This window comes from Rhagoletis pomonella, unplaced genomic scaffold (genome assembly GCF_013731165.1).
Source record: "Rhagoletis pomonella isolate Grant_MI unplaced genomic scaffold, Rhpom_1.0 Rhpom_scaffold_00001, whole genome shotgun sequence".
NCBI classification, from domain to species: domain Eukaryota; kingdom Metazoa; phylum Arthropoda; class Insecta; order Diptera; family Tephritidae; genus Rhagoletis; species Rhagoletis pomonella.
The window spans coordinates 55,396,945-55,411,662 of NW_023458555.1; the positions used below are offsets into that span (position 1 = coordinate 55,396,945).

A 14,718-nucleotide genomic window follows, 5' to 3' on the forward strand; every position below is an offset into this window, starting at 1 on the left:
ATAACCTGGCAGTTGTCTCGCTCCCGCATTCTGCCTTAGCCTGTGTTGCCTTCTTTTTCGATTTGTAGAAACTACTACTAAAATACAAGGAGAAATATTGTCTTCGTATAAAAAGTTCAACAGGCAACACTGCCGATATTTTCATCGATTGTTTCGTGGAAATTCATTTTCCTATTGGGCAAATTCAAGTAAGTATGGCAAAAAATCAAAAATAGTTGAAATATTTTGAATTACAACAATAATTTAAATATTTGTTTGCAGGGTATCGGAGTTATTCATAATTTGTATTCAAAAAGTAGCGTTTTACAACAAGTGCAGCCGTTGCAAGTAAGTTTTGCATGCTAGGATCCCTGTGTGTCCGTCCACGTATGGCTGGTGCAGAAAATACAAATATTAATAAATATATTCTCTTGTGAAGGTCAGGATCACTTGGGTGCCCGTCCACGTTTGCTGGTGCATGTATTTTTACCCCTGCAGCGTTTGGGTTGGTCAAGTGCAGCCTTTGCATATTTACAAGTAAGTGTACCACTCCATAAAAGCGAAAGTGGAAATATTAATAAAGATATTTTCTTGTGCTCATTGGGACTGATTACAGAAATAAGTAAACAACATTACAAAAAAATTAACATTTTTAAAAAACGAAATGTAACTAAATTGCGATATTGAAGACATAGTTTTAAAGTTTAACCGATAACATAACTTACCGATAATATAACTTTTAAATGTAACCAATATAATGATTAGCAAGACTGATTGGAGGAAAAAGTAGAAAACATTACTAAAAAATTTAAATTAAAAAAAACCAAATGTAATTCAATTTAAGATATTGAACATGTAATCTTTAAATGCATCAAATATAATAATTTTTAAAAGATTAATTTATATGCATTAAATCAATTGCATCTGTACCAATTGTATAATTCTTCATATAGTCCCTTTGAATAAAGGATTTGTTTGAATTCCATTAATTTTGTTTAATATATACCGGAATTTCAATGAAACCATGGTTTATTTTGAATATTTGGGAACATTTCTTCAAAGATTTCAAAGATTTTTCTTTGGCAAGAATTTTATGTGAATATCCATTTATTTCATTTCTAATATTTATGTGGCCATAAAAAGTTAATTTATTGTCTATTGTGTAGATCAGTGGAATCTTCTTTATATATTTAATTTAATTTGTATACAAAAACGCATTTCAGCACAACCAAAGAACGTAGATAACAAGAAGGGACAACTCGTTATAATTGTGGCGAAAGTTCGCAACATGGGCGTTCCTTCTCTTTTGGCCTAGTGCGATTTTTGATTGGATGAAAAGAGAAGGCACGCCCCTGTTGCGCACTTTCGCCACAATTATAACGAGTTGTCCCTTCTTGTTATCTACGTTCTTTGGCACTACCAGACTAATGTTTCCTACTACCTTTTCACAAAAGGAGATAAAATTGTTACCCGCTTCTCTTTCCTTCTCAAATGCAACCTTACAAGGCAGTCGACTGACACAAATGTCAATATTTATCCAACCTTGTATTATTGAATCATGAGCAAATATAAACAATTCTTTGGTTGATACAAGTTTTCAATTAATTTTGTGAACTTGCTGTAGACTTGAATCAGCTAACCGTTTATTATTGGAAAAAAATGCGTGTGTAACACCGTACACATGATAAAAGTGAAACTTCTTAAAACAGGTGTGAGTACCAGGTACCTACTCACGAAATTGGACGTGTAAACATATGTTTACGGTTCGGCAAACCATTAGGCGATTGAGTTACATACATAGGTTTGGTAAGAAATCAAACAATAATTTCACTTCATCTTATTAATTTTCTGATATACATATAATTTATTTATTTATTTTCCGGTAACACCACCTTATATGAATTCGCGCTTCTAGCATCCATAAGACCGGGTGGTAATGGAAGTAATTGTATGTTTAACAAATAAATGAAAATGTTAATAATGCAATCAATAGATCCTTACGAATTCGCCATTACCAAGGCACTAAGTAACGTGCGCACTTTTGTTTGCAAAATACATTTATTTAAGTTGGAAGAAGACAAATTCCTTTGTTCGGCATTCATCCTTACTCGCTTTCTAACTTCCAAGGCGAATTCATACTCAAAAAAAAAAATCTAAAAAATCTGAATAAAAACTTGAAAATCTAGCCGACACTTTGCAGATTTTTTATAATATAAAATAGAAATATATATTCACCACGGCACAAGTAACACCAGAGCCGTATTTTTTCTGTAGTTTCTCATTTTAGTGGCAGCGCTCCGAGCGTTCAGATAGTCATTATCATTTTGCACAAAAAGGGTAATGAAACAAGTTGTATTTTAATAGTTTACATAGTGAGTCATTTAGTTATACACATAATTTAATGTAGAATTATTTAATAATTTTCGTTTTACACTATATTTTTTGAAACTATTTTGAGCTAATTATATTGTTTCTCAAAAGCAAAACTTCGGCGCGTGTACCAATATTTTCATCCCTGAAATATTCATCCCCGAGAAAGGCAGTCGACAAATTCACCCAAGCTTGTTTACTGGTTATATTGTGGTAGCGGCAGAGCTGAAATGCGCAATGAGTTCGTTCATACATAAATATATTGTATACATATACGTACATACGTGCATTCAAACATACATATATACATATGTAGGTACTCGTACCCGTCATGCGTCGCTTTATTTCTTTTTTCCCCTTCCATATCCTACCTTTATATTCCTTCTCACTCATGTAACGTTTTCAGTTTTAAAAATTTCACTCTCCATTTATGCGATACCGCCGCCTAAAAGTATGTTCAAATATAAATATTATCTCAATCAAAGCTCGTTTTTAATCACCCCGTTTACACAGGTAAATCTCAGATTATTAGCCGTCAAATTTTTTGTGCTTGTTATTCTCACATCTCAAGGAAAAGTTATGTTTCTTCTCTGTGCCACCGTGATCACATTTTTCTGCTATATTAAGCAATATAAATATATTTTAACTTAACATTTTATTAAAAAATACATTTACAAACCTGTTTTCCTTGCTAGCGTCCATTTTTGTTTACTTTTACATTTTCCATTTCTCCTCTTCTTGGCAAAAACAATCTATAAAACTAGGATGGACACCGAAAAGTTATCGGTTAAATCTGAGATTATTTTATAATTACAGGTTAACAAGGAACGATTTTTATATGGTTAATCTCTTTTTCTAATTACAGATTAGGGAGTTAAGCTAGAAAATGAGGATAATCTACTTTTATGTGAACCTAGTATAAGAAGTTTCACTTCAAAAAATTATATTAGGATCGATAGGGCTCTCAGTCCTGATCATAACAGTGTACCTTTTTTTGGAGGGAAATAATAATTACTGGTGTTATTTCAGTTCAAAGTAGAGAAATGTAGGTATTCTGGATGAGCCAAAAATACAAGATCACGCCAGCAAACCAGCTGCCCGTTATAATTACATTTGGGAAAAAAGTTGTGCGATTTTGACATTAGCCGTTTGTTTACATTTGTTCGTTGCTTACAATTTGGCCTTTTACTGGAATTTTCTTCATTTTTGCTTATGACAACGTGTGTACACATAAGGTAAAGAATAATTTGACACAATGACATGATTTATAGGAGAATTTGTATAATAAAAATGATTATTCATGCGTTCAACAATTACGCGGTTTTTTTCGTTCTCTTCGTTGTTTACTTCTTACAACAAAGATGGCGTCGAGATTTCGACAGCTAGAAAAATCCTTTTTTTCTTTCTTTCGTTCGCGCGTGATCTTGTGTCTTCCGTTCATGGGTATTCTGCACTTGTTCCCGTAAAGACGGCCGGTTAAGCTGAAATTAGTAACGAACGTAAGCCTACCGGTACGTAAACCAGTTTTGCAGATGGTAAAAAAGTTATAAGTTCCTATTCAAAAGATATTTAAAATATTTGAAATTTACTATTGAATAAGATTTTTTGTTGAAAACTTAGTAGTTTATATTTAGCTACACTCTATTCTAACACGCCAAACTATATCGTTTTGTAACTATCGAGCAAAAGGATCAGTATCGAGTAGGAAAAGTATCGAATCATGTCGTCTCTGACATGTAATCATATACCATGTCTCCTTTCAGACACGTCAAGTCTTTAAAGCAATTTTTATCGCATTCTCTTTTGTGTTTTCTCTTTGCTTCCACACGCATCAAGTTTTATTGAATTCAAGTCCTAGGATCTTTAAATGGGAAGCAACGATAAGATCAAAAGAGAACAAGTAAACTTCAAACGAATTGACGGTACGAAGGAATCTGTACTCTTCCCCTCTCTTCCCACCTCCTTCGCCAACGAACGAGCAGGTTTGAAAGCAAGACTTGACGTGTCTGAAAGGGGACCATGTTCTGCCTGACAACGAAAACACCTTGAAAACGAGTTTTGAGATTGTGGGCTGAAGGCTGTTCACACCGATTGTTGGTGTTTTCGTTAACACTTATTACATCCTTTGTTTACAATTTTGCTACACAAAAACAAAACCAAAATACTTTTCCTTCAATTTCTTTTCATTAACAACCTTTTACTTCAATGCTTACTTTATTTTGTGCCCAGCCAATTAACAATAAATACAAAATTACGTACTAAAGATGATAAAATATGACCTCCACTTCGATAAATAATCGAAAAAAACCTAGTGGCGACACGGATTGGAATGAGTAGACGTGAGTTTTCAAGTGGTTTTCAGCGAAAACTAGTTTTCGTTTGACAGATTTTACATGGACGAAAACACAAGTTTTAGATCGAAAGCCAGTTTTACCAACGAAAACATGTTTTCGATGTCGGTCAGAACATGGTAATATTTAGGGTTCAACCGATACCACTAAGGTATCACTCTAATGAGTACTTGTACTCCAAAGACTGAAAGTATCGATACCTATTCAGTATCGGCAAAGTATCGAGTAGTTACTTGAATTGTTTTCATCATCTCTTTCGAGAGATACTTCCCTGTTTATTAGTACCTTCCCTTTATTAGCTCGGGATGTAACTATGTAATATTGATGCGCCTAAAAGATGCAGCGATTTCTATTCTCAAGTTTCATACCTGATGACCAGGGAACGGATTTTATGGAAATTGCCTTTTTCTGCTAAAGATATAGAGTATATTCGATTAAGAATGTCCACGATTTAGCTTTCCCAGATTTCATATATACACATTTGATGTTGCCTTTTGCCTTTTTTAAGATATTTGCCTTTTTTACCTTTAAAAACGTGATTATAGCATTTACAATATTTTTTTAAAGATTTAAAAATATACACATGCCCATGCAGCTTATAGAAGCGCAGGACCTCTTGCCAAATTGGTGTTGGAAAAATTCAAAGCCATTTTCTCAGCTAACGTAGGCTTGGAGACAATAAGGGATGTGGATAAAATTGTAAAGGGCGAGGAAAACGCCCTTATTCCTGATAATATGAACGTTTCAAACGTTCCATATTTAAATACGGCTCCACTTGTATCAACTTACATCGAGCGCACATTTAGTACATTCAAGGCTTTTCTTCGCGAAAATCGAATGGAAATGCTGCCAGAAAACGTCAAAATGCATCTTGTTGTTCAATGTTACTACAACTATACAGATTAAAGTTTTATGAGTTAGAAACTCGAAAGGATAAAATAGTCAAAGATTCAAAGTACAAATTTTTCATATAATGAAACTAGTTCATAGTTTTTCTCTTTTTACTTGTAACATAAACATTTCTAAAATAAATGTATTTTTTGATTGTTCATCGTCTTTTTTTAGTGCCTTATTTTGCTTTTTTTGCAATACCTAGTGCCTTTTCCTGCCTTTTTCGCTATTTTATTTTGCCTTTTCCAGCCTATTTCGTTATTTTATTTTGCCTTTTTTATAGGTTTTTAGGTCCTAAAAATCCGTTCCCTGCTGATGACAGTACTAATGACAATTATAATAGGTAGGCTTTAGTTTTTTAAACTATAATTTTATTTGTTGTAAAAGGTCGTATGGTTACGTCTTATCATGGTTTAAAACATTGTATGTCAAAATCAAATAAAAAGCCAATAAAGTTGCAGGTATAGAAAACGTATATATTTAAGTTATTTAGTAAGGATACTAAATAATTATTAATTAATATTTGTGGTACATTACCAAGGAACAGGCTATAAGGCTATAATATTTTCAGTCATATGAGTGTGTAGGTCACCCAATATGGATAAGTTTCGGATTTTTATTTTTGTTTTTATTTTCAAATTAGTTTTATTCACTTTTTTTATAAATAATATAGTTCATTCCATAACAAGAACCTTGTTAATCCAAGTTTAAAACTTTGTTCAAAAATTAAAAGCAAATCAACAAAGTTTCATCAAAGAACGTAAATAATAAGAAGGGACAACTTGTGCCTTCTCTTTTGCGCTAGTACGTTTTCATCAAAATTCACACTTTTTATTCTGAATAAAAAGTGTTTAATTTTGGTGAAACTTTGATTTTCTTTTAATTTTTGTACAAATCTTGAGACTTGGACTTTCATGGTTTTCGTCGCTGATTGAACTATATATTTTTATAAAAAAGTAACTTAAATTAATTTGAAAATAAAAATAAAAATCCGACACTTATCCATAAGGTTACCCCTATAAGTATACAGCGCACTGCATCATTTACAAACTACTTATGAAAAAAAATTGTATTATTTCTTTTGGTATATTGCTGAGGAACAATATTAGTTATAATTACATATATGACTTCCAGAAACAACAACTTTTCTAAATGCTTTCCAGACAAGCGATTTCTACTTTCTCTACTACATGACCGCCCTTTTCGCGAAAACTCTAAGGCAGTCTGCACACGGGTCGCATAGCTTTAGACGCGTATTAGATGCTACATACGCAAGTTGTACGCTTTGATGCCGCACACGTGCGTTTAAATGGAGGGCTGTATACGAGTCTTCAGCTTCATGAATTCGTCAAAGCAAGCTAGCTGCACATCGCTTGGCGTACAGCAGTGTTGGTAGCTAGGCGTACGTACGCTTAAAAAAGCGAACGAAGAAGAATCTTGTTTACAATTTTCCGTGTGCGTGCATGCATTTCATAAAAAAAAAACGATAAAACAATAAAATTCGTGCAATTAATAGAAAAATAACTGAAAATTAATTAAAGAAATAATAATTTGGCATCACTTAACATTTTTTGCCTGATACTTTGACGCTTTGAAGTTGCTTCGTGTGCAGATCTTGAGGCGTAGAGGAATCGTTGCTGCATAAAAAATTTTATACGCGGCTAAAGCTATACGAACCGTGTGCAGACTGCCTAATAAGGGGCGTCATTTGTTGAGTTGCCGTTGCAATCAGTGTTGCCAGGTCTTCGGCATAAGAAAACGTCCCTCTTGGTTGAAAAAAACGTCATTCCCTACCCAAAAACGTTTTCAATTGGATGTACAAAAAATTGTTTTTGTTAAACTTTTATTGTATACAAAGGTACATATCGAGCCCTAGCCGCCAAAATAACGTAAGCGGCATTTTTTTCAAAATTTTATTTTTGATGCAGAAATATTCCTAGAGCATTTAGATGCATCTCTGCGTCAAAAAAAATTTTGTCGCTTACGTTACTTTGGCGGTTAGGGCTCGATATGTACGTAATGCACATATTTTAAAATGTCATTTCGACAGAGCACATTTAAAATTCATTGTAAACTGGCCGTTAATATAAAAATTATTTTATACATACACTTGTGATCAGCTGATTAAGTCATCAATATTTTTGATCGATTTTGGCTGTCTCTCTTTCGCTTATTTAATGTTTATTATTTTTCCATAAAAGCCAAGCTCATTAACAAACAAAATATAAATCCACAAAAATTATAAACAATCTTCAAACTTTCAGCTAGATTTTCAACTTTTTATTCAGAGTTTATAGAATTTTTTTTTGAGTATGCAGTTTGATAGCAAGTTTGTGCAAAGGGGCTAAATAATAGCGTTGATTTTTAATAATTTTTTTTCCTGTAGACATTTGGTTAGGGGCTCGGTTGTCGAAAATGCTAAATTACGTTCTTCTAAGAAGGAGCATAGCAATAGGTCCATTCAATATCAAAAAATTGTTACGAATTGTTGCTAGTACTTGCAAGTTTTTACTGGGAATGCATTCCATAACCCAAAATATTTGCAGGAGGGGGCGAATTCGAGAGCATGACACCCCGAGAGAGCTGCAAATTCTTGCAAGTAAAAATTTTACTAGCAGGAATTTGCAGGAGTCAAAAAGTAAGGTTATGTTTCAAATTCAAATGTAAACAAACTGTTTAAGAGGATAATTAGTGAAAGGAAAATATGGATGAAAAATTTAAATCTATTGTATATTTTTTATTTTTATGACGATGGGAACTATTACCAATTAAAAAGGAACTTAACCGGCAGAAAGTGTTAAAATGGCTTAAGTTGCAAGTTTTTACTAGTTTTGCGTTCAATAACTTTTTCTGAAAATTTTCTCTTGCTCTCAATTTTACTCTCTATTTTTCTTTTACGCTCTCGCTGCAAGTACTTACTGGAAAAGTTGAATGGACCTAATATAATAATAATAACGTTTTAAGCTGCACAGCTTTTTTGATGCTTTTGCGAGCGTGCCTGCTGCAATAGATCGGTCCTTCCTGAATTGGCTTTTAATGTGCAATTGCAAACATTACAGCAAGCCTCGTAACCTCAAGTGTTTACACAACCAGCCTTTGAACACGGGATCCTTAGTCCAAGAATCGAGAAAAAAATCTTTTGAAGCAGCTGCAGCAAAACACAAAGATTGTAAAGATTTATTAAGAAAATAATTCAAAATCTGTTCTACTTATAAGATTTAGTAACAAAGAAAAATTACGGGGAAGTTAAAAAACGTTATATTTTACACAAAAAACGGGTGGGCCGCACCTTTTGTTTTAAGAAAACCAGGTGGAATTAACAGATGAAACTTGGTCAGAATGTTAAGGGAGGTATCCTTTCAAACATGTATAACTAAAAAATATAAACAATATCATTGTTTATAAGTTATTTTTTGTTAAAATTTCTTAAGTCGTTCCACTTGGTTTCCTTAACAAAAAGTGCATTTGTCACATACTTTCATATGTATAAATATACATAACACTGTACTTAATACTTTACACACTTTTATTTTATTTTATCTTGTATATAAATCACTTTAATTCACCTTTTGTCGACTTGTAAATTACATTGAATTGCACCCATATTTACTTATTGTAAACTGACACATAACATGTGTTGCCATATTGTTCAAAATAATACATACAAGGAAGGCAATGTTTAAAAATTAATACAGGGGAAATCAATACAAAAGAAAATGAAAATTTACCGCTACTTTTATTCTGGGCGTGTATTATTATCAATGAGGGTTTCCGGTAACGAACCCCTGTGCAAAAATATTGCCTATGACGTAGGCGGTGTTGGTCCCGCCCGATTTGTTTGCTTTAAGTTCGGGCGAAGGCCGCTTACGCCGAAAGGTGTTCTTTGCAAAAGGTGTTCAGCTCATTTTCTTCGCAAAACAGAAAGGAGAATTCTTCTGCCTGAGGGTTATAATCCCTAAGTGCGACCGAAGGCCGCCTACGTAGAAAGGTGTTCTCTGCAAAAGGTGTTCAGCTCCTTTTCTTCGCAAAACAGAAAGGAGAATTCTACTGCCTGAGGGTATTAATCCCTAAGTGCGGCCGAAGGCCGCCTACGCAGAAAGGTGTTCTCTGCAAACGGTGTTCAGCTCCTTTATCCTCGCAAAAGAGAAGGGAGAATTCTACTGCCTGAGGGTTATAATCCCTAAGTGCGGCCGAAGGCCGCCTACGCAGAAAGGTGTTCTCTGCAAACGGTATTCAGCTCCTTTTCTTCGCAAAACAGAAAGGAGAATTCTACTAAGTGAAAATTCCGAATTAAAAATCCGCTTTTATTATTCAAAATTCCAGTCTGGTAGCACCAAGTTGTATGTTATTTTGCTATCTTATTCATCGTTTATATGAAAACTTTAACAATAAATTATATAAGAACTATTGGGTTGCTAGAAAAAACGGCGATATTTTTGCAATCAGTGGGTCCTATTCTACCCCCTCTCAGCCCCCCTTTTTCTAGAACTTGCCGTCCGTCTACTAAAATATTCCCTAAAAAACGTCCAAACGTCAACTGGGTACAAAAAACGTCCAAATCACGCTAAAAAGGACAACCTGGCAACGCTGGTTACAGTTTTAAAAGTAGTAGAAATTACTCTTTCGATACCAAGTACTTTTTTTCGATACTTACTCGATACCGAACAAAAATGTATCGAGTAAAAAAATACTTGGTATCAAATGAAAAGTATCGAGTATTTACTTGTATCGATTGAATCCTAATCATATTTTGTAAACATCTAAAATCTAATAATTAATACGTAAATAACATGGATGTCGCCGAATTGCTTTCGTTCAAGGTAAGTATTTAAAGTATTTTAAGGTAAAAACTAAATTGAAATCCTCTGATCAACAGCCGGAACAGACTCCAAAGCGTCCTCACGAGGATGATGATGATTATTTGGCGAATTCGGCAGAAGAAAGAACTTCCATAGACTCGAAAAGAGAGGCAAAATCAAAACGAATGCGTCGAATTGAACGGGCAAAGGAATCTGCAGACTTCGTGAAGCCCGATGTTCCATCTTTAGATGCATTGTTTGGTCCTGAACTTACTGAAGAAGAAAGAATGAATATATTAAACTACGTTGAAAATGAAGATGCGGAAGGTGACGTACTTGACGAAGTTGGATTAAAAAAATTGTTGCTTGTTTTTGAAAAACGGAATTTGAAAAATCAGGAAATGCGTATCAAATATCCTGATAATCCAGAAAAATTCATGGAATCGGAGGTTGATCTGCATTCAATTATACAGGAGTTGAAGGGCGTTGCAACCGTACCAGATCTTTATCCAGTGTTGGTGGAATTGCACGGCATCCCAAGCATATTGGAGTTGCTCGCACATCCAAATACAGATATTTCAGTTGCGATCGTAGATCTTTTGCAAGAAGTTACCGATGTAGACATATTAGGTTAGTATTAAAGCGGACAAAATTTTTAACTTTAAGCGCTGGTTTCTCCAACTCAACTTAACTTAGCTAAGCCAATTTTATTGACTAAGCCAAGAATAAGCTGTGTAAAACGTAGTCTAACTTTTGACTTAAGTCCAAAAAGTGGCTAAACTAAGTTCAGTTGAATTGGAGAAACTAGCCTTAACCTTACCTAAGACTACAACATTTAATTCCTTCTAGGTGAAAGTAGTGAAGGTGCGGACGTGTTAATTGAGGCTTTACGTAAACAACAGGTATGTGCCCTTTTGGTACAAAATTTAGAACGACTTAATGAAGAAATTAAAGAAGAAGTTGATGGCGTACACAACTCTCTAGCAGTTGTTGAAAATCTCACCGAAATGCACAGTGACATCGTACGGGAAGCGGCTGAACAAGGTTTACTCGGTTGGCTTTTAAAACGGCTTAAGCAAAAGTCGCCTTTCGACCCGAATAAACTCTACTGCAGCGAGATACTTTCTATATTAATTCAGACGAATAATGAGAATCGTCTAATGCTTGGAACTATAGATGGCATCGATGTTTTGCTTCAGCAATTAGCGATTTATAAGCGGCATGATCCATCATCGACAGAAGAACGAGAATACATGGAAAATTTATTCAACTGCCTTTGTTCCGCATTAATGGCGAAGGAAAACCGGGAACGCTTTCTTAAAGGGGAAGGCTTACAACTGATGAATCTAATGCTAAGGGAGAAAAAAATGTCGCGAAATGGTTCACTTAAGGTTCTTGATCATGCCATGTCAGGACCAGATGGTCGCGAAAACTGTAATAAATTCGTGGATATACTTGGCTTACGGACGATTTTCCCATTGTTTATGAAAACTCCCAAACGGAACAAGCAGCGCCTATTGTCAACAGACGAACATGAAGAACATGTTTGTTCGATAATAGCATCGATGCTAAGAAACTGCAGAGGAGCGCAAAGACAAAGATTGCTCTCAAAATTCACTGAAAATGATCATGAAAAAGTTGACCGATTGCTTGAGTTGCATTTAAAGTATTTGGAAAAGGTTGAATCCGTAGACCGGGAAATCGATCAACAGGAAAAGGTATGCAAAGGGCGAATTATTAATTGGTTGTTGTCTTAAAAGTTTATAGCGTAAATAAAATTATGTAAAAAAATATTTTTTAAAAATAAGCTTTTATTTATCATGTGCAATGAAAGGAAAAAATAAGATCGTGCAACAAAAGATTTTTTAACAAGAAAATCGTGTTAAAACTGAACTGAAATGAATAAAATGCACAAATATAACAAATTAGTAAGAGTTTGAGTAATTCCTTTCACTATTTGGCCTTTAGCAACTTTAACGAGAGCTTAACTTATTTTATTTTATTAATTTTAGTGCAGTATTAACAAAATTTTCTTGCTAAAAAATCTTTTGTTCCACAACCTCATTTTATTCCTTTGATTATACATGTTAAATAAAAGGTTGTTTTTAAAAAATATATATTTTTTACATTATTTTATTTAGAACTTTTTAGTTTTATTTTATATATAATTAAAAAATCTTGTCTAAATCTACTCAGTAGCTTAATTCAAATATCTAGCCTTTCCTTTATACTATGTATAGAAGATAGTAATTTTAAATAGGTGGAAACCCTACTCAAAAAACTTAAAGTTTTTGTAAACGCGAAGGTGATGCACTTTCATTTGGTATCTCATATTTTTATCCAACGAACCGTGAAGACACATCATTACACATCCAGAGGCTAAGTCTTTTCATTTGACAGTGACGGTGCAGAAGTGATGCCTACGCTTATTAGAATTGAATATAATAATTTTCTTAACGGCGCAACCCTATTAAAATTCTAAATTAAAAGGTCACTCCTATCGATACAGAATATATTAGATAAAATCTCGTCAAAATCCGTTCAGTAGCTTTCGAGATTGGAGTGCAATGGGGTATAGTGGATTGCAATGGCGTATAGTCATTGCGCTGGGTATGCAGTTACAGTTGCATGGCTATACTCAATCCCGACTCTTGCGTCCTCGTTCGCACACTCTGGGCAACGTGAGCAACCCATGTGCGAGATGCGGTAACCAATCCGAGTGGAGCCTTGGGTCACGGCAGAAAGAGAGGGAGCTTCGGTGGGGCCACTCCGACTTATTCGGTTTAAGGGCTCACTGAAGTCTGCAGCGTCTGTTCACCAGTAGGTGCGGCTGCAAGCGGGTGTCTGCTTGGAGCAAGCGGCTCGCTATATAAACGTGTATTTGGTTGCGAAACCCCCCCCCCGTCCCAGCAATGGGTTGTGCGCTGGGCTTGGGACTCGCCACGTAAAAACCACTTCCATTGAAGAAGCAAGGCAAAGCCTCGGATGAGACCCCCCTTATGATGACGACCACGGCAAACGTTGAAAGGACTACGATTTGAGGGCATGCACCTGGAATGTCCGGACCCTTAATGGGGAAGTGCCTCTGCCCGGCTGGTTGTCCTCGTAAGGACAGAAGCTGACATCACCGCCATCCAAGAAATGCGTTGGACGGGGCAAGGCAAACAATGTCTGGGGCCTTGTGACGTCTACTACAGCTGCCATGTAAAGGAGCGCAAATTCGGAGTTGGATTTGTGGTGGGAGAGACTCCGTCGCCGAGTACTGTCGTTCACCCCGGTGGACGAGCGTCTAGCCACAATCCGCATCAAAGCGAGATTCTTCAACATCTCGCTCATCTCCGCCCATGCCCCGACGGCAGAGAAGGATGAGGCATCCAAGGATCTCTTCTATGAGCGCTTGGAGCGCACGTACGAGCGCTGCCCCCGTCATGATATCAAAATCGTGCGTGGCGACTTCAGTGCCAGGGTGGGCAAGGAAGGGATCTTTGGAACCACCGTCGGAAAATTCAGCTTCCACAACGAAACGTCCGACAACGGATTGAGGCTGATCGACTTCGCCGGGGCTCGAAACATGGTAGTATGCAGTACTAGGTTCAAGCATAAAAAGATCCATCAAGCTACGTGGCTGTCTCCGGATCGAAAAACGAGAAACCAAATCGATCATGTTGTGATAGACGGAAGGCAAGCTTCCAGTGTTTTACACGCACTCTCCGAGCCCCAAACATCGACCCGGACCACTATCTTGTTGCAGCCAAGATACGCACCCGCCTCTGTGCAGCAAAAAAGGTGCGCCCAAATATGCAAGGAAAGCTTAACCTCGAAAAGCTGCAATCACAACAGACAGCCAGCGCTTTCGCTACTTGACTCTCACACCTGCTCTCAGAGAGCACTCTTCAACAAACCGACACATGCGAGCAGTGGAACCACATTTCCCGCTCATTAAGTACCTCCACCGAAGAAGTAGTCGGAGTTCAAGTAGCCCGAAAGAACAACTGGTACGCTGAGGAGTGTCAGGAAGCTGCAGAGAAAAAAGATGCCGCCTACAGGGCACGCTGCGATCGGGCGCATTCCCACGACAGCCGGTTCTACGTACCGGAATGACTCGGGTTTCACCCGACCAAGGGCTGTTGTTTCGGCGATCTAACCCCGTTTAGGTCGGCGAAGTATCTCAGAAGTTGTCCGTCCATAGGGCAACATTCACTACGCATTCTCCTACTCAGGGCTGGCATCGAGTTAAACCCTGGGCCAGAAATATACACCTGCTGTGTATGCCGAAGACGATTACATCACAACTCCACCTCAGTCAAGTGTAATGCCTGCGAGGGGTG

General features: G+C 36.3%; 1 protein-coding gene and 2 long non-coding RNA genes across 3 annotated transcripts in view; 1 reads left to right on the plus strand and 2 right to left on the minus strand.

The window, feature by feature from the left end:
- Positions 1-2,342: 2,342 nt before the first annotated feature.
- LOC118751555 lies at positions 2,343-2,672 on the minus strand. Its single transcript, XR_004994552.1, has 2 exons — positions 2,634-2,672; positions 2,343-2,574 (listed from the first exon to the last, which is right to left on the minus strand). It is a non-coding gene; the product is annotated as an uncharacterized LOC118751555 (long non-coding RNA).
- Positions 2,673-4,176: 1,504 nt separating this feature from the next.
- LOC118751561 lies at positions 4,177-4,623 on the minus strand. The gene is made up of 2 exons (XR_004994559.1): positions 4,563-4,623; positions 4,177-4,489 (listed from the first exon to the last, which is right to left on the minus strand). It is a non-coding gene; the product is annotated as an uncharacterized LOC118751561 (long non-coding RNA).
- Positions 4,624-10,301: 5,678 nt separating this feature from the next.
- Positions 10,302-14,718, plus strand: part of LOC118746300 (beta-catenin-like protein 1) — a 41,396-nt gene continuing 36,979 nt past the window's right edge. Inside the window, exons 1-3 of the mRNA XM_036480150.1 lie at positions 10,302-10,411; positions 10,468-11,020; positions 11,240-12,108. Coding sequence (XP_036336043.1) covers positions 10,382-10,411; positions 10,468-11,020; positions 11,240-12,108 — 1,452 coding nt within the window. The 5' untranslated portion in view covers positions 10,302-10,381. The remainder of the gene's footprint in view (positions 10,412-10,467; positions 11,021-11,239; positions 12,109-14,718) is intronic.